Source organism: Puma concolor, chromosome B4 (assembly GCF_028749965.1).
Source record: "Puma concolor isolate L17-30 chromosome B4, mPumCon1.1.hap2, whole genome shotgun sequence".
Classification (NCBI taxonomy): Eukaryota; Metazoa; Chordata; class Mammalia; order Carnivora; family Felidae; genus Puma; species Puma concolor.
Genome location: NC_141673.1, coordinates 74,727,723 through 74,743,659, shown reverse-complemented (window position 1 = coordinate 74,743,659; position 15,937 = coordinate 74,727,723). Strand labels below are relative to the sequence as shown.

The following is a 15,937-nucleotide window of genomic DNA, read 5'->3' as shown; positions in this document are numbered from 1 at the left end:
TTTTTGTTCTATAACATTCTTTTTCTTTTGTTCTCATTTTCATGTCTTCTAGTTATTTATATACTTTATGATAAAGGTCATGGTAAACATGTAGATCATTGGAATATCATGTGTCCTTGTGAGTAATAAAGCATTACAGTAATAGTAGTGCATTGTATGTCTTAGTATATCTACTCCTATACTTATACCTATGTGATAATTTTATATTTCTGCAAGGAAATACCTAATAATATATTGTTAGGCAAAGAGTTCTTTGTTTCAAGGTAGGTTAATGTTTAAAATACATTTTGTTGTTAAGGGAGAGATAATATTACAATATTGAATCACACTATTTGAGTTTCTTGAGGTATTAAGACTTTTACAATGATTAATAGGGCACAGACAAACGTATACCATTGGCATATTTGGTTTTTAATCCTAGAGCTTTTTGTTCCTGCCTTTGCTGTTTGCACAAGGGTTGCAAGAAGGCATGGTCTGGGTTTGTCATGAGCTGGACCTGATCCAATATAGAAGATGTCACAGAAATAAGACACTAAACTGACTTGAAACGGATTTCATCTTTGGCATGCTATTATATTTATCTTTGCTCTATCATCACTAACTTTACCACACCTAGCCCGTGACGAGAGACAGAGGTAATAGTGGGTATAAAACCTACGGTTACAGGGTCCCTCACAGATTTGGTTCTTCACGATGACTGGTCCCCATTTCTAGGTCCCAAATCACCACCATGAAGTTGATTTTTTTGTATTTGGTTGTGGCCCTTTGCGTCTTCTGCAAAGGTAAGGGACTAATTTAAATAATCATTTCAAATTTGATAGACCCATTTATACATTTGCTTAAATGTTTAGTGTCAAACTTTTTCTCTATCATAAAATTTTCCTTTACCTCAGTAGGATAATGGTAAGGATAGTAGGATAATAAGAAAACTAGATTTTCATCCTACTCAGGCTTAATGAGTTTATTTTAAGGAAATATTAATGAATAGGTTACTCTAGATGCACATGGTATTACTTTTGGTATTTATCTTATCACAGTTTATCTTTTGATGACTCTATCTTGAACTTAAAATCCGCATTTAGACTAAAGACCCACACAGGTAATTGCAATTTTTACAAATCACCAATTAAAAGGCTGGTTTGTCACAAAATTTTTTTTTGTAGGGAAACTATTTCTTAAACTAACAACTTTTCTGGATATTTCACAAAGTCAGTTAATTAATTTCTGAAATTAATTGAAAAGTAGGACATCATTAATTTTGTTAATTAAAAATTGAGCAAAATGGAAAAAAAATCTTTAGAAACAAATGTATTTCTTGCTCTTTAGTTCTATTTATAAACAGAAGAAAAGCAACAAGATCTGAACATGAGGAAAAAAGTTCGGTAAAAGGGAGAAAATTCATTCTGTATCTAAATTTAAAACCTATTTTTTAAATTTGCAAGTAGAGTACTATTTACTTTTCTATGAGAAGCTAGAATGTGGAGGACTATGATTATTTGTTGTGATTAAGAAAAAATAGTTTTATCCTTAAGCCAACTACCTGGGAAATCATCTGATGGACCATTAGAAAATGACTATTCAAGTAACGGTGACTTTCATAATCTTATATAGCAGTTTGTTATATTCTTTGCTTCTACTTTGCATAAATGTGTTTATTTCTTAAATAACAATGCACAAAACACATTATTTTCAAAGCATTTATTAAATGATATTGTATCACAAAAAATGTTTTAAAAGTATTTAGTGAAGTATATTAAGTTCACCGGAGAATTGGAAAGAATTTCTAAAATAAATTCTTAAATATCTATGGTGGCTTTAAGAATGATTACGAATACTTAAATAGGATTTCCATAGATTGGTGATTTTTTTTAAATGTTTATTTATTTATTTTGAAAGAGAGAGCGAGCATGTGCGTGAGTGGGGAAGGTTGTAGAAAGGAAGGGAAAGAGAATCCCAAGCAGGCTCTGCACTGTCAGTTCAAAGCCTGTCCTGGGGCTCAATCTCATGAGCCACCCAGGCACTCTGGTTGTTGTTTTTTGTTTTTTTTTTTTTTAAACAAAAACAAGAGATTATATGTATTAATAAAGCCATGTTGAGATATAAGAAACATACCTGGAAAACGTTCTACAGAAATTCCAGGTGCCTTAGTTGAAATGAATTTTTCTTCCTTAGTCAATCAGCTCCATAGTCCAAACAGACTCCCTTTATTTTCTTTACATTATAGAATGGTAAAGACTTCAGGAGTGGAAGCTGGTAAAGGCAGATATTTGGGAGGCATTATGTGTTCAATAAAAAGAAAAAAATACATTGTTTAACCATAACTGTACTAAGAAAAGGAAAAAACAAAACAAAACAAAATAAAACAGTACCCTGGCTAAGTGGAAAAAAACTTTAGTGATATGAAATATAGAACTGGCATGAAATATGTATAATCAAGTATTATTTTTTATGTTTATTTGTTTTTATATTTTTTAAGTTTACTTATTTTGAGAGAGAGCAAGAGACAGTGAGAGTGTGGGGAGGGGCAGAAGGAGACGGACAGAGAGATTGAGAGAGAGAGAGAGAGAGAGAGAGAGAGAATCCCAAGCAGTCTCCCATCGCCAGCACAGAGCCCAATGCAAGACTCGACATGGGGCTTGAACTCAGGAACCATGAGATCATGACCTGAATGGAAATCAAAAGTCGGAGACTCAACCAACTGAACCACCCAGGCGCCCCTATTTATTTATTTTTGAGAAAGAGAGTGAGAGAGTGCAAGCAGGGGAGAGGCAGAGAAAGACGGAAACAGAGAATCCCAAGCAGGCTCTGTGCTGTCAGTACAGAACCAGATGTTGGGCTTGAACCCATGAATTGTGAGATCATGACCGAAGCTGAAATCAAGGGTTGGATGTTTAACCCACTGAGCCACACAGGCACCCTGACCGAGTATTATTTTTCCTGCATTATCCTGTTTTCTCAGTAGAGTAAAATCTATATAATTACTTTTTCTTTCTTGTTCTTTTCTCCTTTTCTTTCTTTCTTTCTTTCTTTCTTTCTTTCTTTCTTTCTTTCTTTCTTTCTTTCTTTCTTTCTTTCTTTTTTTTTTTTTTTTTGTCTTTTGTCCAATTCACTGCTTGTGAAGACACTAACCAGAAATATTTAGGGCAAAATCAAATCAGGTGAAATTTCAATCAGAAAATATACTTCAGATTAACAGCAGTAAAAGGCTTTGATAATGTGAAAAAGATATAAAATACTGACTAATATAAACTTGTGGTTTTAATTTATTTGGCCATATGTTTTTCCAGTGAGTTGACATTGAAAACTTAGATTTTTAAGTATGTTGATAGGTAAATAAATTACCTAGATTTACGTAAGAAAGCTCCAAAATAATAAATTAATGCTGAAAAATAATAATTTTCAGATATAAAAAGTAGATTGCTTGGATTGAACTTAAAAGAATGGAAACAAGAAGAATATTATTTTCTTATAAAAAATATGGTATGGAGAAGTATAAAATGACCTAATTGTTAATACTTTTTCTTTTTCTTTTTTTAATAGATGGAGAAGCCCTATTTTACAGACAAGAATCAGGTCCGTATCTTCCAGAAATTTATCTTTACTTTGAGACATCAAGGTGTATTCTGAGCCTGCTTCTTTTGGAACATAGGGATTTTTTTTTTACAGGTTTATTGAGATACAATAGACATATAACACTTCATAAGTTTAAGATATACAACATGATTTGATACATGTATACGTTGTAAAATGATTACCACAATACAGTTATTCAACACCCTTACCATCTCATGTAATCACCTTTTTGTGTGTATGTGTGGTGAGAATTTTTAAGATCTATTCTCTTAGCAACTGTCAAGTATACAATACAGTATTACTAACTACAGTTAAAGAGCTATTAATTAGATCCCCAGAACCTATTCATCTTAGAACTAGAAATTTGCACCCTTTGATAAACATCACCCCATTTGTCCCAACCCCCAATCCCTGGAAGACACCATTTTACTTTGTTTCTGTGAGTTCAATGTTTTTAGATTCCACATACAAATGAGATTATACAATATTTGTCTTTCTTTGTCTGACTTTTTCCCTTAGCATAATGTCTTAAGGCCCATCCATGTTGTCCCAAATGGCAGAATTTTCTTTCATTATGGTTGAATAGTATTCCATGTGTATATATGCGACACTTTCTTTAGCCATTTGTCTGTCGATGGACACTTAGGTTGTTGGCTATCATCAATGATGTTGGAATGAACATGGCAGTGTCGATACTTCCTTGAGATAGTGATTCCATTTCCTTTTGGATATTTACCCAGAAGTGGAATTTCTGGGTCGTATGGTCATTCTATTTTTATTTTTTGAAAACCTCCATACCATTTACTCTAATAGCTGAACCAGTTTACATTCTTGCCATCATAGAAATCAGAAATCAATTTGTTTTGTATAAACTTGATTTGGGAATGAAATACTATGACTCCTTACTCATTTATCTCACATGATTGTAAACTCCTCATGGATAGGATTTTGGTCTATGATTTTTGTTGGGTATTCACAATACTGAGAACAGTAGCTGTAATGAAACAGGTAATTAGATCATACTTGTTTTGAATTAGAAATATAATTTGGGATTGTTTATAGTGTTCGTTCTGCATATAAGAATTTTCCATATGAAAATAACCAACTTTTTGCAAAGTAAAATTTCTGAAATGAACTGCAGATACTCTATCTTTTTACCCAAGAATACAAGGAACTTCTGAACACAGCCTAATCTTTTTGGGGAGACATAAAAGTGAATGCCAATTATCGCATTATATATCATGCAATGATGCCCTTGGGATCTAATGCTGTGTGGAAGATAGTTGGGCCCTACCCTAAAGATGGTTTCTAAGTATATGCTTTTGATTTGCCTTTCTGTCTTCTCATTTCTATTGAACATTTAACTCTGTATCTTTTTTAAAAATGTTTATTTATCTTAGAGAGAGAGAGAGAGAGTGAGCAAGGGAGGGGCAGAAAAAGAGGGAGACACAGAATCTGAAGCAGGCTCCAGGATCTGAGCTGTCAGCACAGAGCCCCACATGAGGCTTGAACCCACAAGCCATTAGATCATACCCTGAACTGAAGTCTGATGCTTAACCGATTGCGGCACCCAGGCACCCCATTAATTCTGTGTCTTGATAGGGTTATTATGTCTGTTTTTTATGCCCAGTTCCAATTTTTATTCCTTGCTTTCAGTCTGTTGGGATGATAATACCATTGATTCAAGCTCATTAGTCTTTTTTTTTTTAATGTTTATTTATTTATTTTGAGAGAGAGAGAGAGAACACGAGCAGGAGAGGGGCAGAGAGGGGGAGAAAGAATCTCAAGCAGGTGCTGCACTGTCAGTGTGGACCTGATGTGGGGCTGTTCCCAAGAATGGTGAGATCATGACCTGCATCAAAATCAAGAGTCCTGAGCCGCTCAGGCACCCCACGCTCATTAGTCTTGCATCTGTTTTAAGAGAAAGTGTGCTGAGTGGGGCCCATGGGATTTCTTTCTGATGGGTAAAGTTCATGCATGGGTTTTGTAACACCTCTATTTATTGCAAGAGGATTTGGGAATGACTTTTGGACTACAAACTACATTTTAAATAATTAGAATTTTCCAGGTATTTAACCTATATGGAGAATGTTATTGTACAATTTTCTTTCAAAGGATTTATATTATCTCCAGACCATTCCTTCATAGCTTTTGGCTAAATATGTGTATATGTAGTTGTATGTGTAATTACATACAACTTGGTTTTGGCAACAATTTATCAGAACACGTGGGAAACTATCTTATAACTGGCTCTGTTTCCGGTTTGACTTAATTTATGCCTTTGTTTCTGGCATAGGTTTGCTGACCATAAGTCCTGGATTTTCTAGGACAGTCCAATTTCTGCAAGTTTATCTTATTTGAATGATGTAGGCAGTTTGGTTTTAGGAAATTTTTGAAGATTATAGAGCATGGAGAAACATAAAAAAAAATCTATAATCCATTAAGTACCAAAATTAAAATGGTATACAAAAAATGTGGTGTTTTTTTTTTTTTGAGGTTTCTTGAATGTGAATTTATGCAAAATTCTATTGCCATTGTTAAATTTTTTTTTTTATATTTGAGAGAGACAGAGACAGAGAGAGAGAATGAGCAGGGGAGGGGCAGAGAAAGAGGGAGACAGAGGATCTGAAGCAAGCTCCGTGCTGACAGCAGATGCCCATTGCAGGGCTTGAACCCATGAACCGTGAGATCATGACCCGAGCTGAAGTCCAATGCTTAACCAACTGAGCCACCCAGGCACTCCACCATTGTTAAATGTTTTATTTCACATAATTTTTGAAAAAAATCTCTGGGAAACCAGTGCTTTTATGTATATGATAGAAATAGGTTTATCTTTAAATATAACATAATATGTGCACTTCCATGTAAATTGTCATTCATTATACTCACTCTTATTGTGAGTTTTTGACTCAGTTATACTATAACTTCACAAGCTTGCAAATTTGCATGCCATTTACTTAAATATGAAGAAAATTCACCTTGATGATAAGAAATCATTTGTAAGTAGCATGTACATGACTTTTATATTCAGTGGTGCAATAGAAATTATAGAATTTTATTCAAATTAACTGGTTAGTTATATCGAGTATTTTTGAAAAAATCTCAACTAAAACTTCTGAATTTCACAACAGAATAGTAATTAATGCTTTACACCTTTTCAGCCATCCCAGAATTATTGTTTGTTTGTTTGTTTGTTTGTTTGTTTGTTTTTGCTATGCTCTAATTTCTCCATCTAGGCTGTATTTTAAACCAGCTGGGGGACCAGGGGAGACTTTACCCTTTATGGGGGTGTTCTGGAGGGGTATAAATACACCAGGTCAATGGATAATTACTATATTCATGTCTGAGTATTGAATTCAGTGAGAATATCTGTGGGAATACTTCCCAAGGACAAGAAATGGCTGTAATCAAAATTCACTTTCTGTTGGCAAATCTGTCAGAGAAACTACTAATGACAGCAATTCTCCTTTTTTTTCTCCAGATGGAAAAATAGCTGAAAGCACATCAGGTAAATTGCTTTTTTTTCCCTTATACTGTTTATACTAAACAACAATAAAGTGACTGCTTTTATTTCGAGGGAAGATAGATCTCCTCTGAAAAAAACACTAAAACATTTAAAATGAAATATTCCTTGTTACAAACAAACATACTCTAGTGTGTTTTTATAGAATCTGGGCCATATATTTTAATAATTAATCTCATAAAGGTGGTGACATTTAAAGTAGAAAATTTTTAAACCCGTAAGTGAAATGTGGATCTAGATTTAAGGATTTACTTTCCTTAAATAAGTACTTTGTATTACAGGATTAATTTCTTAGTGAATTGTTTTAATTAAAATTGATCCTAGTCCTATTAGTGGTACTACAGATTCCCTCAGAACATTGAATAACATTGAATATTACCCATTATTTTGTTTCCCTATCCACCAATATGAAAAATTGGCCACAACAAATCAAGACTGCATTTATGTTTTTTTCTTAAATCGAACAAAAGGATTTTGGCTAATGTCAATATAGATTGAACTTGATTCTGGTCTAACATATATACCAATCAAAATAGCCCAAGATTACTTTTATATGTTTTTATTATGTGATATTTTAGATCTCTCTGTCTTTCTACAACCTAAATACAATAAAATGCAATTGGAAAATGTGTTCTTTGAGGTAAAGGCAAACTGAGAATAAGTAGCAGGTCAGTTGTCTCAAAGACCTCAAAATCACCTCATCATCACTATGGACAGGTTCATTAGGTTTCACTATAATGATAGAACAAGAGTTTATCTACTTCCAAGCGTACAAAATCTGAATGTTAATTAGAATAGTCTTGAGCATTCTTCTGAAAGTCCTTATTCAAGAAGTTTGAATGAAGAGAGGGAGAACTTGGAATTCTATACTTCTCTGAGAATCTTCTGAAATTATTAGCAATTGAGTTTTTTTCCTGTGTCTTTCAGGGAACATTGCGAGTCTGGGTATTATTTGGGAGGGACTTGAGGATCTTTGAGGCTAGAGCTGCATTGGATGAATAAAAATGCCAACCAGCCACTCTACCAGCCGACATAAAACTGGTCAAACTCCAGAGCAATGTTATCCCCCACAATCTTTATTCCTTAATGAGACAAAGATTCACATATTTGAGAAAAGTATCCATAAGGCAGTATAGGACTTTGTTTTTTGATATTTTTCAATTCTACTGGTTTCAGACAATGTAACTTGTTTGTTGCCATTCCTTTTAAAAATCTCCCCTTCTTGGGGGGCCTGGGTGGCTCGGTCGGTTAAGCGTCCGACTTCGGCTCAGGTCATGATCTCGCGGTCCGTGAGTCAAGCCCCGCGTCGGGCTCTGTGCTGACACCTCAGAGCCTGGAGCCTGTTTCAGATTCTGTGTCTCCCTCTCTCTCCGCCCCTTCCCTGTTCATGCTGTCTCTGTCTCAAAAATAAACGTTAAAAAAATTTTTTTTTTTTAAAATCTCCCCTTCTCTGTAGTTCATCCATATTCACCTCTGTCATCCAGCAGTTTTTCTCCATAGAATGAAGGCAGAGGAACAGAATTATATCTATTTCTTTTTTCTATTTCATGTTGTGGTCTGAAGTGTAAGTTAATTCTTCCAAAAATTTGTGCAAAATGTATGCAATATAAATGAATAAATTGTACCTATCTTTGAGCTATGAGGTAAACATTTTATTTATCTTTAAGCATTGTAGGAGCAATCTATCTTTAAACGGGGTGATGGCATTATACAGTTTGCATAAGAAAAAAGGATTTCTTGGCAGATTTTACCTTGTGATCTTAGACAAGTCATGAAACCTCTTAAATATCAGTTTTCTCATCTACAAGTGAGGAAATGATAATAGTATCACCCTTATAGGAGGCTGTGAGGATTAAAGAGCTAAGATATGGAAGGTGCTGTTACATGTCTAAGATGTGCTACATACAAAACACACACTAACCGTTACTGCTAGTCACCCCGATGACAATGTATTTCTGAGTAAGTTTTGTATATAAAAAAGGGACAAATAAGTTAGTAGAAACAAACATGGCCCACTGGCTAAGATACCAAGCCATTGATTTCAACAATAGAATGAATAAGTTCAGTGGAAACATTGGTTTAATAAAATGAAAGATCTGGGGCGCCTGGGTGGCGCAGTCGGTTAAGCGTCCGACTTCAGCCAGGTCACGATCTCGCGGTCCATGAGTTCGAGCCCCGCGTCAGGCTCTGGGCTGATGGCTCAGAGCCTGGAGCCTGTTTCCGATTCTGTGTCTCCCTCTCTCTCTGCCCCTCCCCCGTTCATGCTCTGTCTCTCTCTGTCCCAAAAATAAATAAACGTTGGAAAAAAAAAATTAAAAAAAAAAAAAATTAAAAAAAAAAAATAAAATAAAATAAAATGAAAGATCTAATATACCTATGGGGTTGAACTCAGGAGAGGTATAAGTATAGTGAATATTTATCATGATTTAATAAATTAAACAAAAATTCTACATGAGTTTGATGTGATGTTTGCTAAGTAGAATAAAATACATTAAAAGATACGGTCTCTCTCTATCGAGTACTTATTTTTTTTTTTACAAGTTTATCTATTTTTGAGAGAGAGAGAGAGACAGAGCCTGAGTGGGGGAGGCCAGAGAGAGAGAGGGAGACACAGAATCTGAAGCAGGTTCCAAGCTCTGAGCTGTCAGTAGAGAGCCCCACGTGGGGCTCGAACCCACAAACCATGAGATCATGACCAGAGCCAACTGAGCCAAAGTTGGGTGCTTAACAGACCCAGGCACCCTAGCTCCATATTGAGTACTTATTATCATTTATTATGTAGTCTCCATTTAACAGACAAAGAAACTTTGTTTCATAAGTATTAAATGTATCCAGGGGCATAGCCAGGAGCAAGAATAGCATATGCATAAATAAAGGAACAAAATTTAAAATAAAATGTTTTTTTTTCTTCCAACTTGACAAAAATCTATTTGTCACCACTTAGAAGGCCTGATTATAATTGCAGTTTTCAGATCACTGGATTCCATGCAGGAGCCAAGTGGGTAGTGGCCTTGCCAATGTGTCCATCTCCCTGCTCTTTCCATTTCTGGCTTTGTCCTACACAGAGAGATACCCTTGCCTGCATGTCTCAGCACAATCTATTTCGTCTACAAACAGGCACTCCCTGATCATTCCCCCCAGGCCTAGAGGTTCTCGTCGCTGCAGTGTGGTCTCACCTTAGGGGAATGGTCTTGGGAAGGATGCTTATGAAGGTCCTGAGAACAGGCTTGGCACTATAGGGCTCTGGGGACTTAGTAGGGTCTACAGTGAGGGACGGAGGAGGGCACAGGCTCTGGGTTGGTGTATCTTGACCCCTCTGCCCTTTTGTCCCCCTTTTGTTTTTTTTAAATTTATTTTTGAGAGAGAAAGCATGAGCCGGGGAGAGGCAGGGAGAGAGGGAGTCAGGAACTGAAGCGGGCTCTGCACTGACAGCAGAGAGCCCAATGCGGGGTTCGAACTCATGAGGCATGAGATCATGACCTGAGACAGAGTTGGTCGCTTAGCTGACTAAGCCACCAGGTGTCCTGACCCCTCTGACTTTATTCTTTGCCCTCCAAGGAGAACCATGGCATGAAGAAGGTCAGAGTGAGACTTGAGTGGTTCCAAGTAGGAACCCCTCTTGCTTGAGTCTAAGAGAGACATTGTCAAAGGCCATTCTGATGGCAGGTCTGGGAGTCCAGATGGGTTTGATTCAAAAGCCTATAGGTTTCCCACGACTGAATGCTGCCTTATTTCTCTCTGCTTTGGCATCAAACTAAGATATTTAGATATTAAGATTCAGAATCTAGACACCTGGGATACCTTAGTGACGAAAACAGGCAAAAAACCTTGAGTTCATAGAGCTTAAAATCTAGATGAAGGAGACAGTCAATAAGCAATAAACGTAAGTAGTAAACACGGTATATTACAAGGTGATAAAATCTCTGGAATAAATTAAAGTAATACAATGATAATTGGGAGCGTTAGAATGGGGGTGGCAACTTTAAATTGTCAGAGTATACCTCATTGAGATGGCATTTAAGCTGATACCTGAAGGAAGTGAATGCTATAATTTATAAATAAATACTTTCACCTTTTTTTCTTTGCAGAAAAACAGAAGAGAGAATTAGGTATGTTATCTTAACTTTACCAGCTCTTACTAAGCCAAGGACAGCGTGGTTTCAACACAACAGACAATTTTGATGGGGGAAGGTGGGACACTGGAACTCGGGGCCTAGCAATGGCGAGGAAAACAGCTGGAGAGGTGTCTGCCCTGTCTGTGAGAAGAATGTCTAGCACACAACAGTGAAATCTTCACAGCTCTATTTATCTCTTTGTTGAAGTCTTAGAACCATGACAAAAAGATATGGTTATGGCAATGAAGTCAATAAGCAGTGTATGTAACTCCAAGGACTGCCAGAAAAATGAGGAAAAAACATACGGCTTTCAAAGCGTCACAATCAAATCACCTTCTTGTGCTAGCAATACAGTTTTCAAACATGATCTTCTGTTATTCACATTAGGTGGCTTTTTGTTCAGTAATTTGAACTTTGCTGACCCAAACAGAAGAAAGAAATCTCTTGTTGGTTCACTCCTTGACCTTGGATTTAATGCTCGCGAAAGGGCCGAAGATCGGTGGAGAAAACATCGAGATACTGATAGTTTAGTGTTAAAAGACACTCCAGCAGGTACTGTTAGAGAAAAATGCTTACCTAGGAAACAAGTGCTTTTTTTCATTTAGGACAACCTGATAATTTTTGTATTATTTGCAGCACATGGCCTTAATATTAATAGTGGAGAATATAAAAAAACTAATTTCAGGGCCAATGAGACTGATGAATTCTGTCTTTAGAGAATTTTGGCCAAGATGTTTATATTAAGTTACATTTTTTTCCTGATAGGTTTAATTTTCTTATGCTACTTTTCTACTTGGTGCTATTATTATAATTATAAATCATTTTTATATTGTTTAAATTAATTAAGATACTTCTGGGACCCAAATTTAGTGTAAGGTTTCTCTACACATGTTTTGGTCTCCAACCACAGTTTATTTTCAATACCATGATTCTCTCTTTAAATTACGTACTCAGTTGTCTGAGTAATACTATAAAACAGAGTTTCTAAACATTTTATAGACTGCAATTTTGTTTTGTTTGAGAAAAAATTAACTTTCTATAGATGAGACATGTTCTCTCTGCTTCTACATACTTCTCCCAATTGGCCAACTTTTACTTTACTTTCCTAGCCCCTGAAATCTCTATAGTTCATACCTGTAAACAAACAAACAAACAACCAGAAAAGAAAGAGATCCAATGAGGAAAATAACTTCAATATTTATATTGAAATTTGAGTCCGAGTGATAATAACTGAAAAGGGAGAGACAGCTTTGGGTGCAAGGGTGCAGTTGAAATATTTCAGGAAGGGTAGAAGTTTCCTGTCTGTCCAGTCACCTGTCTTGGGACTGACAAATTCAGTATGACCTATAAGTTAATGCAGATATATTTGCTCTTGTTTACAATACCGAGGTGTTAATTGTTTGCTCATGTTCTACAGAACACAGTGAGATTTTCTTAAATGGCCTCAATGCTTCAGTTTTCTTATGGAATTCTCAAACCTCATGGTAAATTGGTTGTCATGCATACCCCTGATTACACTTTGTGGAATTATATATGGAAAGTTGTATAGAGGGGAGGGATATTTTTGAACCTATAATGAAGGCCTAGTTCAAGTAATGTATATAGATTAATTTGTTGTACATTATGAATGAATGCAACTTTTCTCTGATAATGATTGTATTTTTGTGTGGTAGAGAAAACCCGTTCAGCAAGTGGTTTTGCCAATGGTATCTCTGGTGGTATTGAATTTGGTGGCACTGCTTCAAATCAAAATGACATTGGTAGGGGTCCATCTGGCCAAAATGGATTTGATGTGAATGCAGTAAGTGGATTAGCTGACTCTAATTCTGCTCCCAGTGAAACAGGTATTCTAAGTTGTTTCTTAGTTTCTGCTTTTGACAGAAAAAGTCAATCAATTAGCAAAGCAGGGTGTTTCTTTTGACCAATACAGATTTTAATATTAGAGGAACTCATGGAAATGATTTTTAAATTCTGTTTGATTCTTAAAGGATCTGTATTATCTTTAACAGAAATCAGCAACTTAAACATTTTAATGAAGAGACAATTAGATTTAATGCTTTTATGAGGGAGCTTGGATCTGGTAGGGAGAGATTCAGTTTCTATCCCCAATCTTTCCTGCTAACCTTCTGTGGACTTTGGGAAAGCCACTTAAGCTCTCTTGTTCCCAAGTTTTGTCATAAGGAACAGAAAAATTTTGGTCACATGTTTCCGTACTTTTGTGATGCTAACTTCTGAAGTTTCAGCACTCCTATTTTAACTAGTTTCTTGAAAAAGAATGCCAGGAAAAAAAAAATTTACAAAAGTGTGAATAAATAGCATTTTATATTTTGGAGATTACAGTGGTGGAAGAAGTTAGGGCCAATAAAGTACATTAAATCTAGCTATTTTTGTGTCAGAGAAATTTATCTTAAAAGATGTGGTAATTGGTGGAAAACGGAAGAATAGAAAGGAGTTTGTTGGTAAATCCATGGGTTTTGGCTCTTATATCAGTGCTCAGGAATTCTGATCCAGACCTTTAAGAAAAAAATACAAATAATTTACATCGTTTGGTTTTGCTCTTGACAACTGTTGAGTTTTACACTTGCCTTTTGGTTTTGGTCTTGGTGGTGGAAAGAAGGGTGAATTTGTATGTGGTCTTGGTAATTCTGGCTCATGTGGAGTGGGTGTCAGTGGTTTTGAACAAAAAGACTTTGCTAAAAAATGAAATAGGGAACATTCATAAAAATGAATAGAGAACTGGAAAATCAAGTCCAGTGATCTAAGTATTACTATTTAGGTTTTGTGCATAAAAAGTAGAGTCATAAGTTGTATTTAATTATTACCTGGTAACAATCTTTTTTTTTTTTTTTTTTTCCATTTCAGCAGATAACACCAACACAAGACATAGGGATGGATTTAGTAGCAGTGTCTCTGGGAATTTGGGATTTGGTTTGGGGACATCTGATCAAAAGGGATTGGACATTGGTAGAGCTGACTGGAGTGAAATGAGCAACAGACGATCTGCTGGGGGTGAATCAATAGGTTTTGGATTTGATGCCCGTAGCCCAGGTATTCCAACTAAGACTCATTCCAGAAAATTTAAAATTAATTAACTACTTGTTTAAAAATACACTTTTTAAATATTTAACAGTCAACTAATTGTGTAAAATTAATTTTTAATAACATTTTAATTTTTCTGTCAGTTGGAACCGGGTCTTTTGGTTGGGAACTTGGAAAAAGGAAGGGCGATAATGCATTTGGTTTTGGAGCTTCTGGTTCGAGTTCATTTGGTGGCAGTGGCATTAATAGCAAAATAAAAATTGAAGGAAATCAAGTGGGTAGTTCTGGAGGACCCATTTCCAATGATCTAGGTATTGATATCTCATGTTTATGCATAAAAATTTCTGAATCATGAAATGTTTTCAATGTACTCTGTGACGTCATTTTATATTCTGGAGGTGATACTGGTTTAAGAAATGCTGATAGCTCAAGTATTCCACTCAGTCTCTGTTCCTGAGAAATCCAATTGGATTTCAAACAGTCATTCTTTTATTTTGATATTATTTTGAATTTTCTATTAGTGGGAAGGCCTGGGTGTTTTGATTTTGGGCTTGAGGGAAAGATATTTGGAACTGATTTTGGTTTTGGAGATTCTGGTTCAAATTGCTGTGGTGACATTGGACTTAGTGAAAATGGGGTAAAATATAATGATGAATATAGTTCCATGTTTTAGGTGTTGATGTTTAATTTCTGTGCATAAACAATATTTGAATCATAAAATTTATTGGAAAATGTTCTGACAACAATCATTTTACATTCTGCAGGTGGCATCAGTGCAAGAATTAGAGATAGTCTTTTTGATGGCATATCAGAAAATTTGAGATATGGTTTTGAGAAGTTTGGTCAAAAGGGATTTGGAAGCAGAGGATCTGAATGGAGTAAGAGCAGCAGGGAATCTGATGTCAGTGGCTCAGGTAGTCTAATCTTGGACTCTGCTCAGGTGAAATCTAAATTGATTTCAGCCTTTCATCTATTATTTTATAACATTTTTATTTCTCTGTTAGTGGAAAAGTCCTCATCCTCTGATTTGAAACATGGAGAAAGGAAACGTGAAGCTAAATTTGATTTTGGAGATTCTGGTTCAAATCGATTTGATGACATTGGCCTTAGTGAAAATGTAATAAAAGGTACTAGAGAATCTAATTTTAGTGGTATGAATGTTGACAGTTAATTTTTTGCTTAAAAACTTCTCAATTATAAAATTTATAATTAATGAATTTAATAATTTATAATTATTAAATATAACCTGTTGACAAACTTTTAATATTCTGGTAGAAGTACCAGTGCAAGAAGTGGTGGTGAGCATGCTGGTGAAAAGTTTGAATATTCAGGATTTGGTATGTGGGTATTTGGTAAAAAGGAATTTGGAGGCAGGGGATTGACAGAATGAGCAGCACCATGTGTGTTTTGTCTGGATCCTTGAATCTCAGGTCCAATGCCCACAACTTGGGCATTCTCCTAACCTGGACTCTTGGGGAAACTGAAATAGGTTTCAATTTTTTGATCATTTTTAATTTTTTTTTCGTTTTGGAGATTCTGGTTCAAATCCAATGGCCATGGTGGTACAGACTTGGATGGAAATAGATTAGGAGGTACTGGAGGCTATAGTTCCAGGGCTCTAGGTATTTATGGTTAATTTCTGTGCAGAGAAAAATTCTGAATCATGGTATGCATAAAAAATAATTCT

The 15,937-nt window shown here is 35.5% G+C and overlaps 1 protein-coding gene across 1 annotated transcript in view; it reads left to right on the top strand.

Moving 5' to 3' along the window:
- Nucleotides 1–15,937, top strand: part of MUC19 (mucin 19, oligomeric) — a 138,261-nt gene that overhangs the window by 14,899 nt on the left and 107,425 nt on the right. The window contains exons 3-7 of the mRNA XM_086715120.1: nt 11,599–11,763; nt 14,077–14,259; nt 14,394–14,561; nt 15,015–15,164; nt 15,255–15,377. Coding sequence (XP_086571246.1) covers nt 11,599–11,763; nt 14,077–14,259; nt 14,394–14,561; nt 15,015–15,164; nt 15,255–15,377 — 789 coding nt within the window. The remainder of the gene's footprint in view (nt 1–11,598; nt 11,764–14,076; nt 14,260–14,393; nt 14,562–15,014; nt 15,165–15,254; nt 15,378–15,937) is intronic.